Source organism: Kwoniella mangroviensis (genome assembly GCF_000507465.2).
Source record: "Kwoniella mangroviensis CBS 8507 chromosome 1 map unlocalized Ctg02, whole genome shotgun sequence".
Classification (NCBI taxonomy): domain Eukaryota; kingdom Fungi; phylum Basidiomycota; class Tremellomycetes; order Tremellales; family Cryptococcaceae; genus Kwoniella; species Kwoniella mangrovensis.
Window position 1 is genome coordinate 3655213 of NW_027062534.1, and position 25638 is coordinate 3680850.

The following is a 25638-nucleotide window of genomic DNA, read 5'->3' on the forward strand; positions in this document are numbered from 1 at the left end:
CGGTTGAAGCGGCAGGTCCACCAGGGATTATGCCATGAAAAAGATTTGTGAAGATTTGTGAAGAATATGCGGGTATGTTTATCGAGTAGGATATGGGTCATTTGGCTATCCAAAGGGTTTTTAACGCTTTCAAGCAGTACTCGTAGCCATTCGTTTTTTCATAGCTAGGATTTTGGAATCGAGATCTTCGCCTTCTTTTAATAATTCTTTACGTTCTTGTTCGAGTCTGGAGCGAAAATAGATAAAGAAGCAAAAGCAGAGTCAGAAATCGTAATTAAACAAGTCTCCGATTTGTGCGGGCCGAATATTGCCATGTTATGTATTTGCTACGGTATATAGCGAAGATCTGATCTTTGTGATGTCATGACACTCACTGTACAATCCTCGCCCTCATCGCTCGCTCGTGAGGAGCTGGTCTCCCATCGCCGACTTTGCCGGCGGCCAGCTCGTTAGATAGGAATTTCTCTTTGATCGCTAGGCCACCATAGAAGGATACTGATACGTTCGCGGTTACCGTGGTCAATTATGGATGTCCGACTCATTGAGAGTGAGAAGTGCAATGATGGAGAGTTGGACTTACGGGGTACAACTACTACGCAAGAGCCCAGGAGGATCTTGTTCACCTGTGAGAGTCTCATGGTCGTCACAAGCAAAGCAAACAAAGGTCAGCTGAACTTGATGCTGATACTGATGCGAAGTGGAGAAGAAACTGTAAGTTCGTCGGGAGCAAGGAAAGGAAGAATAAGTTAGGGTAAAAGTTCCGTTAACTTACTTTGCTTGTACGCTTCGAGTTGAGACGCGTTGATCATACTCATTTCCATTCTCATTTTCACCACCACTGCACATACACTCACTTACATACAGTACACCGTCCTGAGTTGAATCAACAACTGACTATTATGCCTCAAACATTACTCGTATAGAAGACTAGGAAAACCCCATCCTACACCTTACCTTCCTTGATCTCCCCACTTCCTTATAATCCCTTTCCCCTTCTATTCACTTCAGATACATAAGTACATATGGCAAATTGGAGCGTGGATTGCTTTCAGTCAGACATAAACAAACAACCCACTCGGTTAAATAAACAATACGAAAACGACCATGTCAACATCAATACCGATATCACGCGACAAACCGATTGGACCGCTACCACAAATCTCAGGCGGATCTACTAGCAGGGAAATGTCACAACCACTACGAACAGAGGAAGAAGGAGAGGAAGAGCAAGAGCAAGTAAGGGTGACGGATCGGCCTCCCTTCAGTATCAGCATCAGCTTCAGACCGAAAACCTTTCCAAATGGAAATGGACAGATATCGAGATCGAATTCCGTACAAACAAAGGAAAAGGAAAAAGAAAAGGAAAGAGTGGTGATAGATAAAGACTTGTTACCTCATCCTGCAGAAGACCTTTCAGCAGATGATGATCTACTATCTTGGATCCTGGTAGACCAGTTGGGTTGTATGCCCAATACCAAATTGGGTGTACATCCCCAACAGGTCAAGTTTGTTGGTCCGACATTCAAGACGGATGAGGTATTGAATATAGTCAGAGAGGTGGGTATATACCCTTCCTTCCTTCCATGATATATATCGCTGATGATTCACGTGGCATTCAAGACTGTGACGAAAGGAAATATTCAAGGTGCTATGCAAAGGTTACAAGAGTGAGTTCTGTTTGATATCTTCCTCGGGATATAGAGTACAATTACAAATGCTGATAGGGTAACAATTCATCATGTAGATTCCACTTGATCAAATCCCATCTGGAGAGTAAAATGACGGATTATCAGAGAGAACGATTCGTTTCGTATGTTGAATGTCCCAATCATCCTTGCTGAATGACCGATCAACCAAAGAGGAGTCTTTTACTGATCTTTTCAACTTGATACTTCATTCAGGCATTTACGTCGGTACCTCTTACCTCTCTTACCTACTTCCCGACTAGAGATCCACCTAACTTCTCGATACTCATTCATCACGGGTCACACCGAGTTGGCCGTATTTGCAACTCGACCTCTAACGCCCGGACTGGTTATGCAAGAATTACAAGGGAGTGTGGTCCCGTTGCCAGATCAATGGAGGGAAGAAATGGAGATTGGTGAAGATTTCGCTGTTGCCGTTGAAGCTGCGGGCGAAGAAACTGATTCAGATGCTGGAGGAGGAAGTGACGATGAGGATGATGATGTATCTTTACATTCTTCAGCAACAACCGCAAGGAAAGATAAAGGTAAATCGAGAGAAGTGGAGAATAATAACAATAGTAATGGTAACACGACACGAAAAGGTCAGAGAAGGAGTGATAGAACCAAAAGAAGAGATTTTAGTATAGTGTGGTCGGGTTTGAAAAGATGTTATCAGCTTTTCTTAGGTCCCGCTAGATTCTTAAATGTGAGTGCGAATACAGGGAAACAACGCTCCAGTGAAATATGGGCTGAACTGGGATGCTTTCGTCGCAGCATGACTGTAATCCGAATGTGGAGCTCTTACGACAAGGGAAACATGTAACATTCAGAGTGTTGAAGCCGATTCGGATTGGGGACGAGTTGACCACATTCTAGTGAGCTATTGTCCCTCTGGACCGTTGGGGATGCTTGACTAACCTCCTGTATTTCCTTTTTTCTAGCGGAGAGAACTATTGTGAGTCTGGATGTCCGAAGTATCCCACAAAGACTTGCTGACTCCCGCCTTCACAGTCGGTCGAAATAACATAGAATGGCGAGTCTTCTCGAAATCTCCTTTGAACGATTGGAAGGCTAATTATTTTCGTCTCGTCTCCCATATATAGTCTCTGTCTTACTTGCGAACAAAAGGGCGTCGGTGGATTTACGCCAGTATCATCCATTCCTTCAGGTCGAAATTCAAGATCGAATTCCAGAGATTCTTCAGCCGGACCATCACGCCGAGATACCCCAGCCGACATTCGCGAATCCATTGCAAGGGAAATCAAAAATGTTGGACCAAGTTCGTTGAGAAATGTGGTGAATGGCAATAAGGACGATGAACTTGATGATTTACAGTCAGCTACTACGGTCGAGCCCAGTCTGGTCGGCGATGACACAGAAGAAGCTAGTCTATCCGTTTCCTTCAAGGATGATAATGGGGAAGATTCAGCTTCGGCTTCGATTTCGATCACCGCTACACCTACCAAGAGAAATATTCTCAAGATCACCATACCTCCTTCACCTACGACGGAAAGTGTCGCTTCTGAACCTGATTCCCCTCTAGACCCACCTGCAAGAAGGGAAAGGATCATTCGGAAAGTAGTCCAGAATATCAAACCTTGGTCATTCCTTCAAAGACCCAAAAAATTCAAGAAAGATGAGCCTTCTGAAAATGATGAGGAGTCCACTGAAGTAACGGACGACCTCCCAGATGATTTTCCAAGATGCGCGACTTGCGCAAAACCCCTTGCGGAACAGATATGGTTCAATGGAAGATATTTCGAACATTGTGCTAGGTGAGTTTCGGATTGTAACCCACCGAGTGATGACTCATTTTGGAAGATTTGAATATATGAATCTGACTATGATGGCTTCAGGTGTGTTCGACATGCGTTCATCTTTGAATTGCCTTGGCCATCTCATCGACCTCAAGATGTACGAGAATATCCACCTTCACATTTACTTCCATCTCGATATATCCCACCTAAAATCTCCACCATACCCTTACCGACGTTGAGTAAACAACCTAAATATGTTAAACCGATCGAAGTGCCAGTGTCACCAGCCAACGAAACCAAACTCATGCGCCAAGCGCGTAAATTGCGCGAACAAATTGCCGCTGAAGATTTCTTCGTTGAGTCCTTGAGAGAAGCGGCGTGGTCAGCACAGGAGAGTAGGGAAGCTGCTGCTGAAGCTCGAGAATCAGCTTTACAGGCTCAGAAGGAAGCTAAAGAAGAGGCGAGGAGACTCAGATTGGAAGAGAAAAAGCAGAGAGATGCGAAGAATATCAAAGGAACAGGTGTATGGAGTAGATATGCTTATTTGACTGAGGAAGATATCAGGAAGAAAGAAGCTGAGAAGAATCAGGTTTTATCTGGTACAAGAAGAGGTGGCAGATTCCGAGCTAGAGAGGATGAAGAGGAGATGAAGAAATTGGCAGAAGAGAAAGCTCGAGAAGAACGGAGAGAGAACTTGGCAGGGATGGGTATAGAACCTGGTTCTCCAGAAAGTTCTGGAAGTCTCCAATCGAACAACCAGCAACAGGAAGTAGAAGAAGATGAAGGAGAAGTAGAAGAAGAAGGTGATGTGTCAATTGCATCTTCATCTGGAACCAGCACTGAACTCGTGGTTGATCCGCGAGCATTGGTCAGAGTACAAAGACAAATACCCCATAAAATCACTCTCTTCACAAGGAAAGATAAGGAGAAGGGGAGAGTAACAGTGAATGAAGATGAAGATGATGAGATGGAAGTTGCAACTTCACCTGTATTATCGGTAATACCGCCTCCGAAACCAACCGCACGAAACGCTGTACCGTCGTCATCTAAGCCTCGTCCTGTATCTGCATCAACATCTACTGTATTCAGACCTATCGCACCCAAAATACCCATTCTGCCTAATGCCGCTTCAAGAATGGTGGTATCTTCCAAGACGACTTCACCTGGAAAGAACACAGCGTCAAAAGTCGTATCTTCACCAATTCTCAATTTCGGCGGCAACTCCAGCTCCAACTTCATGCTCAAATCGACTCCAATTACCAAATACAGTCCTTCCACTTCATCAATCAATAGATCACCTATTATTGATCTTACACTTGATTCGGACGATTCAGATTATTCTTCCAATGCTTCGGGACCTGAATCACTCAAAAGGAAGAAAGGTAGACCGTTGGGTTCAGGTAAACACCAAAAAGCAGCCATGAAGAAATTGGCGAAATCACAATCCCAATCACAAATAGGGAATGGAAGTGTAAATTCACCTACTTGTAAAAAGTCACCTATTGATTTGTCATTTGATGATGCAGTGAAATCTAAAGTTAGGGATGAAGTAAGTTGACGTTTGTATGCTCAACGACCGCTCGTAGCTGATGATGAGATCTTGATTTGAACAGAATCGCTTTTTCCCCAGATCACTGGAATCCCAGGTTATACAAGCTGGCTATCATCATGCGTCCTCATTTGGAATTTCCCCTTCGAAAACCACCACTAGGGAGAACCACGCTGGACCATCCAGACCTTACTCCGTTCATCACCTACCACCACTACCTCCAGCCGGCTCCGGTTCCGGTTTCGGTTCTAGCAAGACGTCCAATGGATCTGGATCGACCTCATCAATCGACATGGCCGAAAATGCATTAGATAAACATCCTGCATCATCATCTTCGTCGTCATCTACATCGCCCCCTGGCGCTAGCGCTAGTGCAAGTGCAAGTAATGGAGAGATGAATATGCCAAAATTGAAATTGAACGTCAATTCCAATCTCACTCATATCAAGATCAACGGTTGGGAATCATCACCCGCGAAGAATCCAGCCTTTATTCATATTCATCCTTTGGCTGCTGAGATGAATAGATTGAAGAATGAAGAAGAAGAGAGGTTATCACCTAAGAAGAATGATATAAGTAAATCAGGCTCGAGTTCGACTTCGAATTTGAAAGGTTTGTCTTATGAGAATGGAAAGTATCATCATGGTACCCATAATGTCTCCCACAACGGTCCCCTTAATGGTACCCATCACGGTGGAACCTACTCCAAGGAATACACCGATAAACCTCCTACTGCCCTTGTCGCCGCCGGTGTGGGTCCCGTTTCTTCCTCTAGTTCTTCTACGTTGGCGTTGAATGATAAGAAGAGGAAAAGGATTTCTGACATTAGTGAAGTAAGTCTATGCCATTATCAACGACTTGAACAATCCGCTATGCGATGCTGGATATTGATGATCTTGTTTTTTTCTCTCATTTGTAGGCATCATCAACTTCTTCACCATCATCACATCAACCGGAAAAGAAGAAACGCACTTTCTTCACTTCTCCCATATCTGTTGGTGTGTTGAAACCTACACCGCCAATACCTAAACCGAAACATTCCATCCATCCGTAAATCGAGTTGACCTTTTACCTCTTTGTCGAGAATGGACAAGTTGGTATTTAACCGTATCATTGCGTTTATGGCCCTTTTAGTCCTCGTCGTTGTCATTTACATAGTCATTGTCATTGCTTTCAACATTGTCATCCTCATGCATCTTTGAAGTTGTATCTCTGATCCGTTGACCCGTGAGAACAATTCACGTGTTCTTATCATGTCAATCTGACACCTATCGTTGAAATCAAGTTAGTAACCCCTTGGCTGTCATGCTACCGCAGCTTGAGATCGTCACCACGTAAATCACGAGGGGGGATGCTAGTGATCTGCATAGACCACTCCGAGACAGGTAATAACCCACTCCCAAAGCATCCGAAAATGGCAAGTAGTGGATGGATGTATAGTTACGTAAAAAGGCAATGAACATGTGAACCCTGAAATTCGCGGTAGGGGAGTATATTGCTCTAGACCAACTGGAAGCAGAAGAGAGAGAGGTAGAATCAGAGTAACGCCACGTATCATACAAAGTAGCGAGCGCGTCATTGGCATCTGAAAGTAGCTCCGCCAGGTCCCCCTCCCCCTCCTTGACCCCACCACCATTCTTATTCCACCATCCACTCTCATTCATACATCTTCACTCTTACTCATATCCACATTCTTTTCATACTCTTCTTGCACCTCATACATCCATATACTCATACTAAAACATCTCAAAATGGCTACTCTCCAAGAACCAGGTAAGAAAGATGTCAGACAAAGAGGTCATTCCGCCATCGTACGTCCGCACGTTTTCGTCTTGAATTATGACTACACTCTCACTCAATCCATCTGGGCATATATCCATTCCCTACACTGTTGATATTGCTGTCGCTGCCGCTGTTGCTGACTGATCCTGGTTGCTCTCCGTTCTTCGTTCTTCGTTCTTTCATGGGTTTTTTTTCTTCTCGCATTTTGACTGAAACAGGACTTCAAATCTGCTACTACTGGTGTAGCCGCTAAGACCATGCGAAATGAGCTCAATAGGATGGTCTCTGGTGAGACTGACGCTCAAAAGCGAAAGGTGAGTTGTTCTTTCTTCCTCAACTTCAAATCTCATGATTGAAGATCTGAATCTGAAATAACTCACTGTTGACTGGTGAACGTTATGTGCTGATGGGTGAGATTCCTCCCAATAGATCTTCGAGGCTGAAATGCAATCTTTCTTCTTGCTTTTCAACCGATTCTTGACTGAAAGAGCCAAGGGTGAAAAACTGTACGTTCAACTCCATTCATACGTTCATTCATTCATCCTGATTTTGTAGACGAGTGCGAGCTGACGTGATCACTCTCTTTGGAAACACATAGTGATTGGGAAAAGATCAACCCTCCTAAACCTGAACAAGTACGACCTTATGCTGTACTTGACAATGTTGATCCATCGATCCTTAACAAGCTTGCTGTTCTCAAGCTCAATGGTGGTTTGGGTACTACTATGGGTTGTGTTGGTCCCAAGTCTATCATTGAGGTTAGAGAAGGTATGACTTTCTTGGATCTCTCAGTCAGACAAATTGAGGTGAGTCTCTTAAAACGCATTGACTCCATAGTACGGTTTGTACACACGTTCGTCAAGCTGATATCACGAATAGCACCTCAACGAGAAATACAACGTCAACGTACCTTTCATCCTCATGAACTCGTTCAACACCGATGAAGATACCGCTCGAATCATCCAAAAATACCAAAATCACAATATCAACATTCTCACTTTCAACCAATCTAGATACCCACGAGTTGACAAGGAATCACTCCTCCCATGTCCCAAGGAGACTACCTCCGATAAGGCCAACTGGTATCCTCCCGGACACGGTGATATCTTCGATGCTTTGACGTCAGTATTTTGCCCTCATCCCCAATCCAAACGTTTTGTAGCCCACGTTTTTCATTTGGGTCCTGCTGGTGCTGACTTCTCCTCCTATAGCAACTCCGGTCTTCTCGACAAGCTTATCGCTGCCGGTAAAGAATACATCTTCATCTCCAATGTTGATAACCTCGGTGCCGTCGTCGACCTCAACATCATGCAAACTATGATTGACGCTCAAGCCGAATACGTCATGGAAGTCACTGACAAGACCAAGGCCGATGTCAAAGGTGGTACCATCATTGACTACGAGGGTAAAGCCAGATTACTCGAAGTTGCTCAAGTACCAAAAGATCACTTGGATGAATTCTGCTCTACCAGAAAGTTCAAGATCTGTAAGTGTTCTCGTTAAACTCCACGGCTGTCCTATACTTACGGTTGCGAAATCCACAGTCAACACCAACAATATCTGGTGTAACTTGAAGGCCATCAAGAGAGTCATGGATGAAGATGCTCTCAACCTTGAGATCATTGTTAACAACAAGGTAAGCTGGCAGTTACACCGCATCATGTGTAGGCATAGCTCATATACTCCTTTTAGGTCACTGACGCTGGACAAGCTGTTATCCAACTTGAGACCGCCATCGGTGCTGCTATCAAGGTGAGCTAAGTGTTCAGCTACGAGAGGGAACTAGCTAACGGTCATACTACAGCACTTCGACAGTGCCATCGGTATCAACGTTCCCAGATCTCGATTCTTGCCCGTAAAATCGTGCTCGTGAGTAGTTATATGCGATACTAGAAAAGAACGTTTTGCTAATTCGCGTTATGACAGTGATCTGCTTTTGATCAAGTCCAAGCTTTACAACCTCGAACACGGTGTGTTGACCATGGACAAATCGAGAGAATTCGGTGGTACTCCCGTTGTCAAGCTTGGTGATCAATTCAAGAAGGTTGCTGTGAGTATTTGTGTATAGTGGAATTCAGCAATGACAGCAAAGTGCTTATATGTATGATCAAATTGTAGAACTTCGAGAAACGATTCAAGTCCATCCCCAACATCACTGAGCTCGATCACCTTACTGTCGCTGGAGACGTCCACTTTGGTAAAGGTGTCAGATTAGCTGGTACATGTATCATCGTCGCCAACGAGGGTAACAAAATCATGATCCCAGATGGAACGAATCTTGAAAACAAACTAATCACCGGTAACCTCTCTATCATCGATCATTAAACGGGGACAAAAGCAGAAGTTGGGATTTTCTGGCTTGTCTTATGTTCTATGAATTAGCGTTAGCGGATGGTACGGGTCATATAGATTGGAAGGGAACCTTTCTTTCTTTTTGATGGTCATTGTTTATTGCTGTATGTTTGTATTTTGATTCAATTCAATTTGATTTCAATACAAATCTATTGAGATCAATAATAATGACGAATGGTGGTGGTCTTTTGTTATTTCCTATTTCCTTCCTTACTCTTTCTAATCACACTACAATTAGTTTGAATTACAATGAAATTCCAAACAAAAACTTCTTATGCATATTCAGAAATATCAAAATCGACATGAAGTATCAAGCTAGTTAAGGTCCCTGCGGTGCAATGATCTTAGCCTGTCTTGCTCCCTCTTGAACGCCACTGAGCTGATGGTGTGTGGTGTGGACCGGTGCTTCACAAGAATGAGAATATGGCATACTCGTATACGAAGATGCTCAATGTTATATTCATATACATGCTCAATCCGATAGGTTGACCCTATTGAGGCCCCTGCATACCTAAATTATCAGGTCCAAACGAACTAGGTAACAATTCTTCCATTGTCATCTTCACGACGTATTTCTTAATTTCGTCTGATTCCTGGTCTTGATCTAGCTTATCGAGCCAAGAGGGTAATTCCGATGGGTATTCGGATGAGATGATATAGATGGGTATGGAAGGTGAGAGGAATTCACGCAGGAATTGACGGCAGATACCGCACGGAGAGGTTGTTGGGGAAGGTACGTCGCTATTCGGTGAATATCGTCAGTCTTTTGTTTAAAAGATGAGAGGAAGAGATGTATATCTCTTGATAATTTGAAATTGTATGAGATTGGACGTAATGTGGAGAACTTACGAAGTTACAGCGACTGCTATAAACTTATTTTGACCTTCGCTCTGTTATCAAATTTGAATACAGCATGAGCATGATATCGCTGTTACTTCGTGCTTTGTAATTCCATTACTTACGATAGCTTTGACAACGGCTGTTCTCTCTGCGCATATACCGGCACCTAACGATACCATTGGTCAGTATCCTGATCAGACTCCATACGCCTTAACCAATCAACGCAACATCGTTCGACCCCACCCGCTTCACCGGTGTCTTCTTTCTCCTTGCTTCCCTTTCATACGTACATCGCCGCATATACCCCAAGTGTCTCTTCAACTCCTACACTGTTAACAATACAGTTTCACTCTGCTCAGCTCTCCACTGGCCCCGCAATAATGTGTGGATAAGTGAAAAACCTTCTCTGTACCTACCATAAGAAGCATTCTCAACATTACATCCACCGAATATCTGTCCGTCTGCTGTCAGAAGAGCAGCGCCAACCCTGCTCAACGGATAGATGATACATCGTGTCAGCTCAGCAGCTCATTGTACAGGTCAAGACCAGGGCACTTGAGCTGACCTGAATTTTGAATAGGGAGCATAAGCTCTATCTCGATCTATATAACAGGTTGATACCCAATTCAGCTCGATGTTCTCAACAAACCGGTGACAGGCGAATGGATATGCGAATGGATATACGAAAAAGGTTATGCTCACATGACAAAGACACCCTGATGAGCTTGTCTAGTTGCTGGGTATCTATGGATGTCATTTTGATTCGATGCTTCTCCTGTACTCGTACTTATTGTATGTTATGATTGCGAAGGGGATAGATAACAGTAGACAGAAGACAGAAATTGTCGATTGACCTGGTGGACCTGCAAAACTGTGGAGTCTCCAAACCCCTGGACAAGCATAAGTGAGGGCAACATTTAACTTTTTGCGTTCTGAATGAAATTAAAATCCGAAATTCTCATTTCAAGGCTCGCTTGAGCCATCTCCCCATCTCTCATCTCTCAGCGAGTCTTTAACATTCTTTCACTTTCTTTGGTACTTTACCAAGATCATAAATAAAAACGATATAAACTCCATTTTTGACTAAAAAGGTGCATGCCACCTCGTCTATCCCTCATTAACGCATCACGAAGAAGTTTGACCAAATCAACTAAAGCCGTCACTTCTAGATTTTCATTTCCCTTTGTCTCCTCCGTTGTACAATCAAATTTCAATAGATCTACTGTAGCTTCAGCTTCGTTCTCCTCGACCTCTTTTCAATTCGCTAAACCACCCAAGAAAATGGCTCCTAAGAAGAAGGTCGAAGAACCTAAGAAGGTCATTCTTGGTAGACCAAGTAACAACTTACAGGTGGGTATATAGCTCTCCCACTCGAAGTTATAGCACTAACTTTGAAGACAACGAATGTGGCTGATTATCCCTCATGTGTCGTTCTTTAGATCGGTATCGTCGGTGTACCAAACGTCGGTAAATCATCTTTCTTCAACACCCTTTCTCAAACCGATTTAGGTAAAGCCGCAAACTTCCCCTATGCCACTATGTAAGTATATCATCCTGACTAATATCTCTACTCAACTAACGCTACTGTTTTGTCTTGCCGTCATTTAGCGACCCAGAGGAAGCTCGTATCCCCGTACCTGACGAGCGATTCGACTGGCTCTGTCAACTATACAAGCCCGCCTCAAAAGTACCAGCCTTCCTGACCTGTGTGGATATCGCAGGTCTGACAGCGGGTGCATCGACGGGTGCAGGTCTAGGAAACGCTTTCTTGTCCCATGTCAGATCGGTCGACGGTATCTTCCAAGTGGTCCGAGCGTTCGATGATGCCGAAGTTATCCATGTCGAAGGTGATGTAGACCCATGTAGGGATATGCAGATTATCTCAACGGAGTTGAGATTGAAGGATATCGAATGGGTTGAGAAAGGTTTGGAACAAGCTAAGAAGAATGCTAGATCGGCTGGTGGTGTTAGTTTGGCTGATAAAGCCAAGAAAGAGGAAGTTGTAAGTCAACTCAAAAAAAATCGAATCAACAATCTTTAAGCGGATTGCTGATATTGTACATTTTTCATATCTTTTCGATTTACAGGCTATCGTTGAAAAAATCCTCAAACTCCTTGTGGAAGATAACAAGGATGTTCGAAAAGGAAACTGGTCGAACAAGGAGGTTAGTTTTCAATGTTTCACTACACGACTTGTTCAAATCTTTACGGATTGTCTCTGTCTTCACCACTTCCAATTATATCCTCCATCCATCCAAACCATTCCCTTGCCTGATGAAACAGAGCTCTGCTCTTTAAACCCAGCTCATCGATGTGGAGTAACGCCCAATTATCAAATGAGAGAAATTTTATTTTACTGATCTATCACATATATACATCAATCCACCTTCCTATTGAAACATCTATTATCTTCAAGTTGGGAAGATGCTCACTTCAGCTGTTGTATTGGAATATAGGTCGAAGTGATCAACGGTCTAAACCTTTTGACTGCCAAACCCATTACATACCTTGTCAATTTATCTGAACGAGATTTCGTGAGGAAAAAGAACAAGTGGTTACCCAAGATTAAAGCTTGGATAGATGAGAACAACCCTGGAGATTCCCTTATCCCATTCTCGGTGGCTCTCGAAGAGCGTCTGGTCAGGATGACGGATGACGAGAAGGTTGCTGAAGCTGAGACACTCGGATTGGGTAAGAACGCCAGTGCGTTGGGCAAGATCACTACGGCCGGTTATACAAGTTTGGACTTGATCAGATATTTCACTTGTAAGTGGATCACTTGCCCATCACGTTGATTGAAGTTTGAGACTGACCTACATTGATTTACTCTAATAGGCGGTCCAGATGAAGTTCGAGCTTGGACAATCCGAAAAGGAACCAAAGCTCCTGCTGCTGCCGGTGTCATCCAGTAAGTCGTCCTTTTATGCACACCACCATAACCTGTTCAGTTCGATGCAATGCTAATCTTTGAATTGATCTTTTAGCTCCGATTTCGAAAACAAATTCATCTGTGGTGAAATTATGGCCTACAACGATCTCAAGGAATACGGTACGGAAGCACTCGTCAAAGCTGCCGGTAAGCTAAGACAACAAGGTAAACCTTATGAGGTCGTAGATGGTGATATCTGTTACTGGAAAGCTGGTCAATAGAGTAGAGTATGTAGTAAAGAAGTTTTATACATGTATATTGATGCATATGCGTTAGACATTCACTTTGTTGTATGGCTATCTGTGAACATTATATACAGCATCGGACTGTCATTGCACGGTACTAGAAAAATATTCTGCGGTTGAATGAAAATGGGATCATACTCATATCACACAGCGATCTCGCAATAGTTTTGAATATCGAATATGATATATACTTATACATTTTAATATAAGTACAATGTATACATATGGAGAACACAATAGGCCGAGCAACGTTGTAGACAATAAAGTCGGGCATGAGATCAATCGGTTTCTAAACCAGATACAAACATAGATAATATGGAAATACGATTACGAACCATATGATACGTAAGTCAGAGAGCAGGAGATTGAGTTACTTGGACGGACTGCGAAGAATAGGGCTCACAACCATCCTTTCCTTTTCCTTCTTGGCGTCTCCAGTCACCCGTTTCGGCATATCTATTCCATTTACGTGCGGCGGAGGTCATAGTCTTTACGAATAGTGATATCGATACAAATTCATTATTGTCACCGGTATTTGAATTCGAAGTATGACTCGAAAGGGAATCGACGGAAACCCCAATATCGCCAAGGCAAGGAACATCATGCGTCTGTATCTGTGACTGTTTGGAGGCAGACGAATCAGGTAGATAGTCCAATCTGGTACCATTCGAAGGGAAGAAGGGAGGGTATCTTGGGTGTTCTGAGATCGCGCAATCTGCGGAGGAAGGGGAACATGAATTTTGAGAATGATCGTCGAATTTCGTCTGTTGTGAGGAAGGTTTAAATGAGTTGATCGTAAAGGCTGATTTTAGCAGACTTATCATCTCCACCTGGTACGTTAATAATAATCAGTCAGATACGAGATGGATGGTATGCGATGGTATGCGATGAGAGACAATATATCTCCCAAGGTTTGTTAGCACTATGATTAAACAGTGGAAAGAGGAAAAGGAAAAGATCTGATTGAAGTCGAGGAAAATAGACGATCATCCGGACTGGAGGTCAGAAGTACACATTCGTTCCGTCATATCAAGATAAAAGTCCGTATACATATACCAAATGGATCTGTAAGTCTCCAATGTTATACAACACCAAGGACGACCGTCGCTCTAAGACTACATTGACCGTACCTCGTACTAGAGTGTGGGATTTCACCTGACCAGCCCAACACTCCATCCCCACCCTCGTCTTCAGGCAGGGATTGTGGTTGTTGAGGGGGTATACAAAGGTATTCTTCAGATTTCAGAGCTGACGATTTCCACCCCCAACTTTGAGATAAGGCGAAAGAGTCTGGACCAGAAGTAAATCTTATCAGGGCTGTACCCAAGGCTGAAGCGCAAGATATACTGAAAAACGCTTTGGTAGTTGATCTTGAATCGATATATGGTGCTGATGCCGATCCATTGTTCATATTCGTGCTCTGGCCTACAGATGACGAAGTGGGACCACCTGTGGTAATGGTGGGTGGTGAACCGGGGACGACCATTGGTGAAGTTGATAAATTCCTATTATGCGACAACACCGGCGAAGTAGCGGTAGAAGGAGTCGTACCTGGTCCTACGGACGAGGATGGAAGTGATGATGACGAAGGTGCTAATTTATCGCCAAGCGATGAACCAATATTGGATTTCCTCGGTGAAGAAGGTATAGGGAAGGGTTCATTTGGTGATTGTCTGTGCAAGTAGACACCTAATTGCAATCCCTTTTCTTTCCTCTTGATCATTTGGACATAACAATTGAAATATGAGCCAGCGTAGAAATGCGTAGACGAATAAAACCTTTCTTTCTCAGTCAACTTGTCCACATCGAAAAATTCCACTGAAAATCTGTACGGTTCAATCTTGGTCCATCTTTCCTCGTTGACATCACCAAGAGTGACTTTCGATGGCGAGTCACCTAAGCCTAAACCTGAAATCATGAATGATCCACCTTCATTGATCCATTTATCTTCTAGATCCTTGCCGCTCATCTTATCGCCCATCAATCCGAATGCTGACCTCTCGCCATGTGGTGGCGGACGATTCTTTTCCATCACGTCGGAAGTAGGATGAGATGTGGGATCAAGAGGTTCAGGTCCGAAATCTGGCATATCACCGAGGGCGTTGTATTGCATCGAGTTTGAGAGAGACAACAATCCACTAGCACCGATCTTGTGCGTGCCGTCAGTAGGAACAGCGTGCCATATCGTATTTTGGGAAGAATGGAGTGAGGGTAGAGTATCAATCGTTGAAGAAGGCGACGGAGGTCCCCAAGTCGAGGACGAAGGGATAGCCGGACTGGGCACTCGACTTCTCGTAGCTGGTCGACGTCTTCTGTTTCGAGTGCAAATAGCGGTGGTACTCTGTGTGAGACCGAGTTCGTTCTCGTCGTCCGCCGTCGGAGGAGAAGCGCCCGTCTTCTCATGTGCAGTGACTCGGGATCGGAGATCAGCTGCTGCCCAATGAGCAGCTTGCAGCACCGACAATGGTGCGTAGGGTAGGTGAGTAGCCGGGTCGATATCGGAAGCGATGGTGGACAGATCATCGAAAGTCTGATATCAAGCGCATTCATCAGCAACAGAGCCTGCTCAGATCATGGATGATGGGTTGACATACCATATGAGGATAGTAAATCCCTTCAGCGAAACTTTTAAGTATCTCTGCTTCCTCCTCTTCCCATTCTTCCCAGGATTCATCAGCCAGGTGGAACCCTACAGCACTACCAGTCACAAGACTGATATCTCCGGCATCTTCATTCTCCTCGTCCCAACCTGATCGTCTCAGGTCCAATACCTTCCTAGCAAATCTATATCGTTCCATTTCATTGGTTACGAAGAAATAATCAGAGCTAAGTATCGCCCGGACTAAGTTGGTAGGTAGACCACCATGTGCCCAGATTCGATAAGCGGAAGAAGGGGTTTCGAGCTCAGCATTTAACAGGTCGACACCCCATCTGGCTAACCAGCAACAACAAGCTTCACCGATCTTGTTCCCTACTACTCCGTAATAATGTGGTAGGGAGATGGCGTCGTTGGAAGTGAAAGAGAACGGATCATCGGTCGTATGATGACTTCGCATTGAATTGGATCTGGATGGGAGTTGGAGGGAAGGTATGGGTATTCCACCATGTCGAATCGACTCTTCACTACTATCGCTTAACTTTGTACCTAGATCACTAGATGATCGAGGGGTATGATCAAGACTGTGCAATTCCTCTTCGACAAGATCTTCATCTGATGTCTGACGAGAAACGAACGAGGTATCTTGTTTACCCTCAATTATCTTCGCTATACCGCTAAGAGATCTAGCACCTTCTTCCGATTGACCGAAATACTCTTCTTCCATTATGCCATCTCCCAAAGCGAACGAGAGGTATCTTCCTACCGTCAATGGTCCCACCGTCCGAAGGATCAAGGCCAAGACTTCGCGCATGAACATGCCGTGACCTAGATATATGGTTGTAGCCAGTAGCGAAAGCAATAGACGAGGTGTAGCAAGATGCGATTTCGGAGGTATCGAAGCTCGAAGAACTAAATAGTCGGGAAGAGCGATATGTGGGAAAGAGGGTGTAAGAGGATAGGTGGCAGTGGGGAGCAATTCTGTCGGGAATTGGAGATGAGGATGGGACGAGTATAATCGAGATAGACATATCCTGTGTTGTCATGGTCAGTACTTGTTCATGTTCGGTTGCTGAGATGTCGGATGGTAATGAATGAAGAAGGAAAGGGGGCGGCAACTCACTCGAAAGCTGCTCTGGTTATGTTTGGATCATCAAATGTCAATTCCACATCTTCTCCATTCCATTCCGCTTCAGTGATAACCCGTTCTCTCGCTTTCTCCTTGCCTTTCCCACTATTTCCCATGTGAGGTTGAGTCTCGGAGAATCCACCCAGGAAAAGGGAATGGAAGAAGCCTGTGAGACGATGTTATTCATTTGTTAGTGATCTCACATGTTCCCCGATTGATATATGACTCACTCGTTTGAACCAAGATCATTCTGTGTACGTGATAACATACACTCCACCTCTTGACCACTAGCCTGACATCCGCACATATTCCTTTCGCGAACGACTGGTAGAGATGATCTTTGATATGAGAGCTTGAAGATATCGGTGCTATTGCCGTTGTCGAGGTCGTTGCAAGCTGCACGGGGGGGTTGTGGGTCGTGTGACTGATATGAGGATAGGGATGATGTTTGACTGGAGTTGAGGGTAGGATCGGTGTAGGCGGTGTCAGGAGGGTAGGTACAGGTCTTGGTTGGACTGAAGTAGCAGTTGTAGGGTTGAGCAAAGAATTGTTGACCGTGGTCGAAGTCGTATGTACATTTGTAGTCACGCGAGCCAATGCGGGAGATGCAGGTCTAAATCCTTCTATCCTTCTACTAGGTGAATTGCCCACTGGTAAAGCTGGTCTCCCAGCAGTTCGTCCGACAGTGATCGAGGGAGATTGCCTCGAGCTTGTATCACTGGCATTGCCAGTATGTCTAGCCCTGCTAGCTGCAGTACTTGCTCTGGCTCTTGATAATCTAGCAGCACTGACGGCAAGAGGAGAAGGGACGGGAGGTGAAGTCGATCCTGACAATGCTGCCGAGGACGAATGAGGACCAGGTGCATTCCCATTCCCACCAGCTGAAGCTGATGACCTCCTTTCGTGTCCGTTACCTTCCGACGATCCACCTCTACTCATCGATACCATCTGATCGAACGTTACTTCCAGCCTGTCGATGGGAGGTGACGACATCGGACTAGCTGTCCTGGACCCTTCTCTCGACGTACGCTGAGCCTCCTGTGCTCTCAGTGACAGCTCGGGAAAGGGCAATATCTTAGGATGAGATCCCGAGCGAGACTTGGTCTTGGACTTGGAAGAGCTGGAAGGTGATACATATCTTGAAGATGATGAAGAGGGACTCGCGCGAGCAAGTGTCGGTCGGGGTAAGCGTGATGACGAGGGGGTAGTAGTCATTCGTGGGCTGTGGGTTGTGAGTTGGAAAGTGGGTTCACCTGTGTTATGTAGCTGTCTCTTGGCGGATGTTACAAGGATGGATATGTCTAGAGAGACATACAGCGGTAGTAGATAGTATGTGGATTGAGACTGCGTCGTCAAGGTGATAGGAGCAGGTGGGTGATATTGAATATTACCCTAATTAGGCTTATTAGCTAATCTAAATCTTCGCAATAATCAATTGTTATTGTTGCACTCGCTACATGTTACATGCCTTCGGCCTAATTCAGATCGCGACCACCGACCACCGGAACCCAACCCATCATATCCTTACTTACATTAAGATTACGTTAAGCAACAACTTGGCAACTGCATCAAGCATAATCCACATTTACATGTATTTCTCACACAAATGTTCAGTACCACAAGTAAGCAGAGCTGGTAGAGTATGGGGGAATCTCATTGCATTTACCGTGAAGACTATTTCTTACTTTGTACATGATATAATAAGCATCTTCATCTGTATGATCTCGTTATACGTCAATGGTTGCGCTTATCTCTTCTTCCTCCTCTCCTCCTCCTCCTCCCCGTCATCATCATCCCAACCTTTGGGCTTCTCGACGTTGCCCCAATCAACCAAATTCAAAAACCTCTCCATCTGATCTACTACTTGCCCTACTTCCTCATCTTTCGTCTCTTTCTTCGCCTTCGCTTTCGCTGTCGTTTTCAGCTTTGCATCGTTCTTGGTAGTAGTAGGGAAGTATATTACCTATCAGGTTCCGAAAGATATGCATATCAGCCTGATGAATCTATCATATGAGATATGTCATTCCAATCTTTGCCTTCTTCTTTTTATCCTCTTTCTCTATGCAGTATCTTCATACAAGGTTCAACCCGTCCCGATTTACATTTGCATTTCGATCAATAAGGCCTGAACCTAGCCTGAGGTCCACCACCACTGTGAAAATCTGATCTCACCCTTCCTGATCCATCTGCACCTGCACTTTCATCAGCATCTTCCCATTGACCCTCATCTCCCTCTGCCTCATCTTCATCTTCATCGTCATCGTCACCGCCAAAACCGAAGAAGGACGATGGTTCGCCATTGGGCAAGAGACTATCGTGTAGCGCTGAACAGAATGACAAAGCCTGGAATAGCGATTCCACTGCGATAGGTATAGTACAAGTTATTCAGCTGTGATCAAATTAGGATCATGCGAGTTGAGAGAGAGCTTTGACATACGTTTAGACTGATTTAGGAATATCCTTATTTCCCTCATCTCGGTAAACTCCTCTTCTTCACCTCCTTCATACCCCTCCGCATCATCCTCATCTTCCTCTTCCTGATCCATATGTGCATCTCCATTCCCATTCTGTTGTCCAAGAGGTTGAGAAGGTCCGGCAGCGGCAGCGGCAGCAGCAGGCGCATCCGACTCGTCCACCTGGCAATACAAATGTGCAGGTAATTCAGGTGATTGAGGGGTTAATGCGTGCAGGGTCAAAGAGGGGAAGGGGAGATTGAAGCCAGGGGTGATATTCGGATCAGAGGGTATGAAAGCTACGGATCTATCAATTTTACAACTATCAGTAAGAAAAGTCACTATTGTTAAGAACTACTTCATATTCACGAGCATGTTGAACTCGGAAATCGTAAGAAGCTAAACTAAATAAATCACTTACATCTCATTAACCCATAGTTTGCCTTTCACTTTGCCCTCCCCCCATCCTTCCCATCCTCCATTCCTAGACGATAAGAGTACTTCCACCTCTTCATCGTACCATCTCAATATAGGCGGTATGTCAACAAACGAACTGGGTGTAGAGGAAGTTATCTGTGTGTGTTCCTCTGGTGTTATCGAGATGGGAGGGGCGGTTATGGGTGATAACATTGTGAAAGTAGGTCGATAGTCTCGTATGGCTCCTGAAGACGAGTGCTGCAGGTAAGTAAATGGGTCGCGTTGAAGGATTATTGAAGGATTGTAGAACCTTTGAGAAAGGTCAGACCTTGGACTTGGTTGCTTTGGAAATTTTGATTCCGTTGATTAATTGATTCGTTCCGTCAACCATACTAATAGACCTGACCACTCATGCCTGTAACAAGAGCGACTTCATTGTGGCCATTATCATCAACGCATTCAGCTTTTCTGACTGTCCTGACTCGCGTGTGTATGCTCTGCTCGTCACCAGCCAGGATGATCTCGACGAGGTCTACGAAGGACACACAACTTTCGGAAATGTGAAACCTTGGTTCTTCATCTACTCGAGCTTATCCAGCCGTCGTTCCAAACATCTTTCTTCTTTCCGAATTGACTTTCTGAATCACTTTGATCCGATCGCATCGGAGGTAGTCCCGAATAGCTTAAAGGACAAGGATAGCGTAGTTATAGATAGTGTTTATCAGATGATATACGTCATAAAAACGTTCTCAAACTTCGAAGAACCCTTCCTTTCTTCCTATACTATTCTTATATTTGTATCTCAACCTTGCCTGACCTATATCGTAGCTTCATGCTACCCTAATTCATCAAATCGACACCATACTCAAAACCATAATTATCAATCTACACCTCAATATGCTGCTAATCTGGGTGATCTTCCCTGGCCTGTTCTTACCTCTAATCACTATCGTATACTCATACTCCAACGATGCTCATGATGATCAAATACCTCTCATCGGTGCTGAGACACTCCCGCAATTGGACTTATTGCAAACTTCCATCAGGGAGATACAGGAATTATTGAGCGATGGACGGTTGACGAGTGTTCAGCTTGTGGAAACGTATTTGGGTAAGTATGAGTGTTCACGTCTCACTTTGGGGAATGTAGGGTCGAATTGATCATTTCGATTGTCATGCTATGTAGCCAGAATTGAGAGGGATAATCACCAAGGTCTGAATCTGAAAGCTGTCATTCAATCTGCACCTAGACAATCAGGTGAGTTAATCTATTTACTGAACAATTCCAACAATTACATCGATTTGCCTTCAGCGAACCTTGTTCATCTAGAAAATAAGATATGTATAATTGACCTCTCTTCGATCCAACAACAGCCCTGGAGATAGCTTTCCAGCTGGACGAAGAGCGATCGAAAGGTAGGATAAGAAGTGAATTACATGGTATACCAATATTAGTCAAGTGAATTTCCATCACTCGATCAATCGACATCTTAAAACTCAAACTTCCTCTGACCTTACCGCAAAAGGACACTACTTGTATATGTACTGATGGTTCAATGATTATGGAATTTTGTCTAGGGATAACATCGCTACGGATCTTGGATTGGGTATGAGGACTACAGCAGGTAGTCTAGGATTGAGTGAGTTTGTACACGATGATCTTACAGTACTGCATATTTTCAAAATACAGATACTGTCAAAGGATATTGACTATAACTCCTTTGTATTTTTGGGGTTGATAGAAGGCTCGATCGTACGTAAGGACGCATTCGTCATTGAGAATTTACGAAAAGCAGGAGCGATATGTAATTATCGCATAGTCCATACGATCCTTCTCCACATACAAACACAAAACCCTCTTTTACGCTTGCGCTTAAATACGGTGTCGTACTGACTTGGATGGTTTGTAGTAATTGCCAAGACCAATCTCAACGAGTTAGCAGGCTGGAAAGGTATTCTCAAAGGATTCCTTCCCATAACATCCCGCGACGATAGCCCGAAAGCCAATGTGACATTTAGAGGACCGACGAACGGCTGGTCAGCTGTAGGAGGTCAGTGCAGTTCGGCCTACGTCGAGGGAGGGTTTGACCAAGGCGGAGATCCAATGGGAAGTAGCTCTGGTTCTGCTGTAGGTCTAAGTGTGGGTTGGGGTGCGGCTGCTGTGGGTACTGATACGCTTGGAAGTGTTGTGAGTAATATCACACTGGACCGATACAGTACAGTGAGTGTCAAGGAAAGAGCTAAAAGTGCGAGTGAACTGGATATAGCTTGGTCCAGCGAGTAGAGCGGCTTTGTACGCTATTAGACCTACGTTGGGAAGAGTATCTAGGAAAGGTGTCGTACCAGTCAGGTGGGTCGGACGAAATCATCAGCAAGAGGGGTAGATTGCTGATGTACAGTGTCTGAAAGTCTTGATCACGATACTATCGGTCCAATGGGATTCACGACATGGGACGTAGCTTTGATGTTAGAAATCATGAGTGGAGAGGATCAGGATGATCAGTCGAGTGAGTATCGCTGTACAGTCGAAACATATTGTACTTTCGGGATTACTCACTATATTTATAATTGATTCTTCGACTTCATCATTTTTCTGTAGCGCACGATATACCTCCTTTATCAAATCTTACATCAATCGTATCATCTCCTCCAAACCTTTCAGAGTTCACCATCGGTATACCAACAAGGTACTTCTCCGACGAACCATTCTTTGAAATCCCATCAGGTCGTCCATCAGAATCTGAAATCAAGTTCAGCGAAACCCTCCATCATCTCCAGACAAATTACGGACTGAATCTCAAGTGGAACAAGAATATCAATTTGAGTTCTCATAAGGATATTCAGCGATTTCTGGAAGTATTGACGGATAAGATCAATATTGATTTTCGAGCTGATATGGATGATTATCTGACTAATGATCTGGAGGAAAGTAAAGTCAGGAATATGTTGGAGTTGGCAATGTTTAATGATAAATATTCTGTAAGTCTTTTCTCGTTCTCCCTTTCATTTCAATCCAATCCAATGCGATTATATACCTTCCAAAGCGGTTCACAATATGGTAATGGGTAGCTCGCCTGTCAATTGACTTTGTGCTGTGCTGCATGGGCTGTACTATAGTCTGAAGAATTACCACCAAACGGATGTTGTCAAGAGCGAATCCTCACCTCTCTCACTTCCTCACCAAGGAACTCAACCGAGCATCAACAACTCAGAAGTGAATTGAAAGTATTAGCCGATGAGAGAAGTTTAGGTCATATATTTGATGCTATCGCTTTGGATTTCGAGTTGGGCGCTCCCGGATATTGGGTAGGAGCGGCTGTTTATCCAGCTGTAAGTGACGGTATGACAACCCGAAAGATTCGTCGATACAGTATCATTGTGATCTTTATCGACTGACTGTCTCTACTGGATTACAGGGTGTCGTGCCTTTAGGATACTGTTCCAATAGTCTACCATACGGTTTGATGTTTGTCACTCGAAAGTATGACGAACAAAGATTGATTGGTCTAATGTCAGTACAGTATCTCGATCTCAAATCGACTGATGGGTTCCCATCCCCTCATACTCATACTGACAATTTTATTCATTGTAGGGCGGCATACGAAAAGGTCATGCCCAAGAGGCGAGTTCCTAAGCCATATCAAGAGCGTTATTGGAGTTGATCAGCGGTTTAAGACGTAATTTCATGGATGTTCATGAGGTGCCAAAGAGAAGATATCCTCTAGTTCAGTAATGTATCGGTGTATATTCCAAATATATATAATTGACTTAGCATGTACATATGCATACTGATATCACTAAGCTCATTCATGAGAAAAACTAAAATAGAAGACGAAGAAAGTAACTCGTAAGGAACGTTATACGTATAGATAACAATATAATCAGAGGAAAAAAGACTAATACTGTAATGTTAAAAGTATATGAATATATGACTAGAATCTGAAAGGAAAAAAAAAGAGGAGACCTGTTATTACATATAATAGCGATATGAATTTGAAACATAAACATAGACATGGAATGTGAAACGTAAAATGGATGATTAACAGTACGGTATATGATTGGTATTAACATAGACGTAAAAGTACTTCGAAAAAGAAGGAACCGTTGTGCGTGTGGGTCGGTTTCTTGGAAATAGAGATCCGTTCCGAATCATTTCTATACTTTCGTCATTTGGGGTGGAAGTAGAATTACATGAGTACACAACCGCTGGATTTCTTAGCTTTACCAGCACGTCGATTTGGGTTGACTAGATCGGAGAGAGAACACACACCAATCAGTCATCAGGAAAAAATCACCCAAACGGAATAACCGGTCAGTAGATGGATGGACGATACTTACGGACGGTACGGATGGCTTCGTCAAATACTGATTTGAGGTTCTTCTGTGTTAAAGCTGAACATTCGAGATACTATATCACAAAACAGTGATACAGAATTGTCAGCTCGATATCAATATTGTCGAAATATTCCTTCACACACCCTAGCAGCTTTGATATCGTTTGCCATGGCCGATCCCTACAATGACCACAGCCTGTCAGCCAAATCATTTCCACAGCAAAATCAAAGATGATACAATATGATATCTTACTCACCTGGGGATATTGGATAGGAGCTTGTCTTCTATCTCTCAACTTCTCAAGCTGTAAAGGATCGTCACGAAGATCGAGCTTGGTACCGACGAGGATGATAGGTGTTCCGGGGGCTATACCAAAAATTGGATGAGCTGAGCATCACAATCGTAAATGAGACAGGAGTTGAAGCTCACAATGGTGTTGAATCTCAGGATACCACTATCAAAGTACAATAAAACGTAAATTCAGCTCAAACCAATCTTTGCACGAGGGGATGTAGACCACGATCGATCGATAGATGGAAAGTGAATAGGTAAATAGGTGAATTCGAACCCACTTTCGTTCTTACGTTCTCGAAAGAAGCTGGCGATACTACTGAGAAACAAAGTAAGAAAACGTCTGTTTGAGGGTATGATAGAGGTCTTAATCGGCTATATTATTTCGCGAAGCGATTCCACACCATGCCATCAGTTAATGACTGATATGTTGGTCGTGCTCTAGCTCACTCATAATCTTCTTGACCTGCGGTATCCCATAAACCCAAAGAGACTGTCATTCCATCTACGATCACTTGACTTGAATAGTTGTCGAATACTGTTGGGACGTATTCGCCTGGGAAGGCGTTGGTAGTGTATGAGATCAAAAGACATGTCTATAATCAAAGTCCGAATATCAGAAATCAAGCTATCTGATATGAACAGAGAGTATGGGATGGTCGAGATTCACCTTGCCTACGGCACCGTCTCCTACGACGACACCTGTTCACATTTCGATTCGGGCCAGGTTCAGGGAGGGGGTCATACACGAGAGAGTCGGGAGATGAATGATGGTGGTGGTAGAGGATTGTACATATAGTGATGGAAGTTGAGGGCGAGTGTGGGAGGCGACAGTGAATACGTATGACTCTGGCTGTTAGTGAATGTACTATGCGATGGTGATAGCCAACTCACACTTGATGTTCCGCGTAGCTGCCATTATGTTTCGAAGAAATTAGGGCTTGGAAGAGGTAGGGTGAACTGTGTTGACATAGGTGTTCATCAGCTATGATCACATTATATTGATATTCCCACATATGATCATTCTCCCTTCTCACCTGACTGCTTGACTATCCGTGTGACCGTTCACTCTCGATGTCTTATACCAATGGAGAATTCAGACTACTTACACTGTTGTATGAGGTGTCCAAGGATATTGTGAATAAAATAGATATATGAATATGTTTACGATACGTTATGTCGATATGTTTGATTTGATATCCCTTTGATAGATGTTCCGATCCGCTCCCACGCTATCTGTCTATATAGCACACAAAGAGTAGTGTCGTGATTTCACTTC

General features: G+C 43.9%; 9 protein-coding genes across 9 annotated transcripts; 4 read left to right on the forward strand and 5 right to left on the reverse strand.

Moving 5' to 3' along the window:
• Nucleotides 1-129: 129 nt before the first annotated feature.
• On the reverse strand, nt 130-638 carry I203_106496 (uncharacterized protein; the record flags this gene model as incomplete). The annotated part of the gene is made up of 3 exons (XM_019150262.1): nt 130-226; nt 375-495; nt 581-638. The coding sequence occupies 3 exons, from the start codon at nt 636-638 to the stop codon at nt 130-132; spliced, it is 276 nt and encodes a 91-aa protein (XP_019000590.1).
• A 466-nt stretch (nt 639-1104) lies between these two features.
• Nucleotides 1105-6044, forward strand: I203_106497 (uncharacterized protein; the record flags this gene model as incomplete). Its single annotated transcript, XM_065517985.1, has 11 exons — nt 1105-1557; nt 1621-1667; nt 1745-1810; nt 1902-2391; nt 2460-2560; nt 2627-2640; nt 2697-2718; nt 2789-3460; nt 3542-4991; nt 5056-5823; nt 5910-6044. The coding sequence occupies 11 exons, from the start codon at nt 1105-1107 to the stop codon at nt 6042-6044; spliced, it is 4218 nt and encodes a 1405-aa protein (XP_065373289.1).
• Nucleotides 6045-6741: 697 nt separating this feature from the next.
• Nucleotides 6742-9097, forward strand: I203_106498 (uncharacterized protein; the record flags this gene model as incomplete). The annotated part of the gene is made up of 11 exons (XM_019150260.1): nt 6742-6801; nt 6991-7086; nt 7202-7278; nt 7371-7578; nt 7652-7893; nt 7984-8258; nt 8317-8408; nt 8465-8524; nt 8577-8641; nt 8699-8822; nt 8891-9097. 11 exons carry the CDS (start codon nt 6742-6744, stop codon nt 9095-9097), a joined length of 1506 nt encoding a protein of 501 aa, XP_019000588.1.
• A 518-nt stretch (nt 9098-9615) lies between these two features.
• On the reverse strand, nt 9616-10721 carry I203_106499 (cytidine deaminase; the record flags this gene model as incomplete). Its single annotated transcript, XM_019150259.2, has 6 exons — nt 9616-9865; nt 9974-10014; nt 10087-10130; nt 10381-10451; nt 10530-10566; nt 10667-10721. 6 exons carry the CDS (start codon nt 10719-10721, stop codon nt 9616-9618), a joined length of 498 nt encoding a protein of 165 aa, XP_019000587.2.
• Nucleotides 10722-11245: 524 nt separating this feature from the next.
• I203_106500 (GTP-binding protein YchF) lies at nt 11246-13114 on the forward strand (the record flags this gene model as incomplete). The annotated part of the gene is made up of 7 exons (XM_019150258.1): nt 11246-11314; nt 11404-11504; nt 11573-11966; nt 12052-12129; nt 12421-12730; nt 12800-12872; nt 12949-13114. The coding sequence occupies 7 exons, from the start codon at nt 11246-11248 to the stop codon at nt 13112-13114; spliced, it is 1191 nt and encodes a 396-aa protein (XP_019000586.1).
• A 1105-nt stretch (nt 13115-14219) lies between these two features.
• Nucleotides 14220-18078, reverse strand: I203_106501 (uncharacterized protein; the record flags this gene model as incomplete). Its single annotated transcript, XM_065517986.1, has 4 exons — nt 14220-15668; nt 15733-16768; nt 16858-17029; nt 17094-18078. 4 exons carry the CDS (start codon nt 18076-18078, stop codon nt 14220-14222), a joined length of 3642 nt encoding a protein of 1213 aa, XP_065373290.1.
• A 900-nt stretch (nt 18079-18978) lies between these two features.
• Nucleotides 18979-19946, reverse strand: I203_106502 (uncharacterized protein; the record flags this gene model as incomplete). The annotated part of the gene is made up of 3 exons (XM_019150256.2): nt 18979-19223; nt 19301-19623; nt 19738-19946. The coding sequence occupies 3 exons, from the start codon at nt 19944-19946 to the stop codon at nt 18979-18981; spliced, it is 777 nt and encodes a 258-aa protein (XP_019000584.2).
• A 684-nt stretch (nt 19947-20630) lies between these two features.
• Nucleotides 20631-23395, forward strand: I203_106503 (uncharacterized protein; the record flags this gene model as incomplete). Its single annotated transcript, XM_019150255.1, has 12 exons — nt 20631-20844; nt 20920-20991; nt 21108-21192; nt 21312-21373; nt 21476-21538; nt 21644-21921; nt 22001-22083; nt 22143-22240; nt 22333-22712; nt 22851-23063; nt 23150-23244; nt 23326-23395. The coding sequence occupies 12 exons, from the start codon at nt 20631-20633 to the stop codon at nt 23393-23395; spliced, it is 1713 nt and encodes a 570-aa protein (XP_019000583.1).
• A 525-nt stretch (nt 23396-23920) lies between these two features.
• On the reverse strand, nt 23921-25278 carry I203_106504 (uncharacterized protein; the record flags this gene model as incomplete). The annotated part of the gene is made up of 9 exons (XM_019150254.1): nt 23921-23979; nt 24072-24141; nt 24212-24247; nt 24325-24434; nt 24498-24522; nt 24641-24734; nt 24810-24955; nt 25030-25061; nt 25254-25278. 9 exons carry the CDS (start codon nt 25276-25278, stop codon nt 23921-23923), a joined length of 597 nt encoding a protein of 198 aa, XP_019000582.1.
• Nucleotides 25279-25638: the final 360 nt, after the last annotated feature.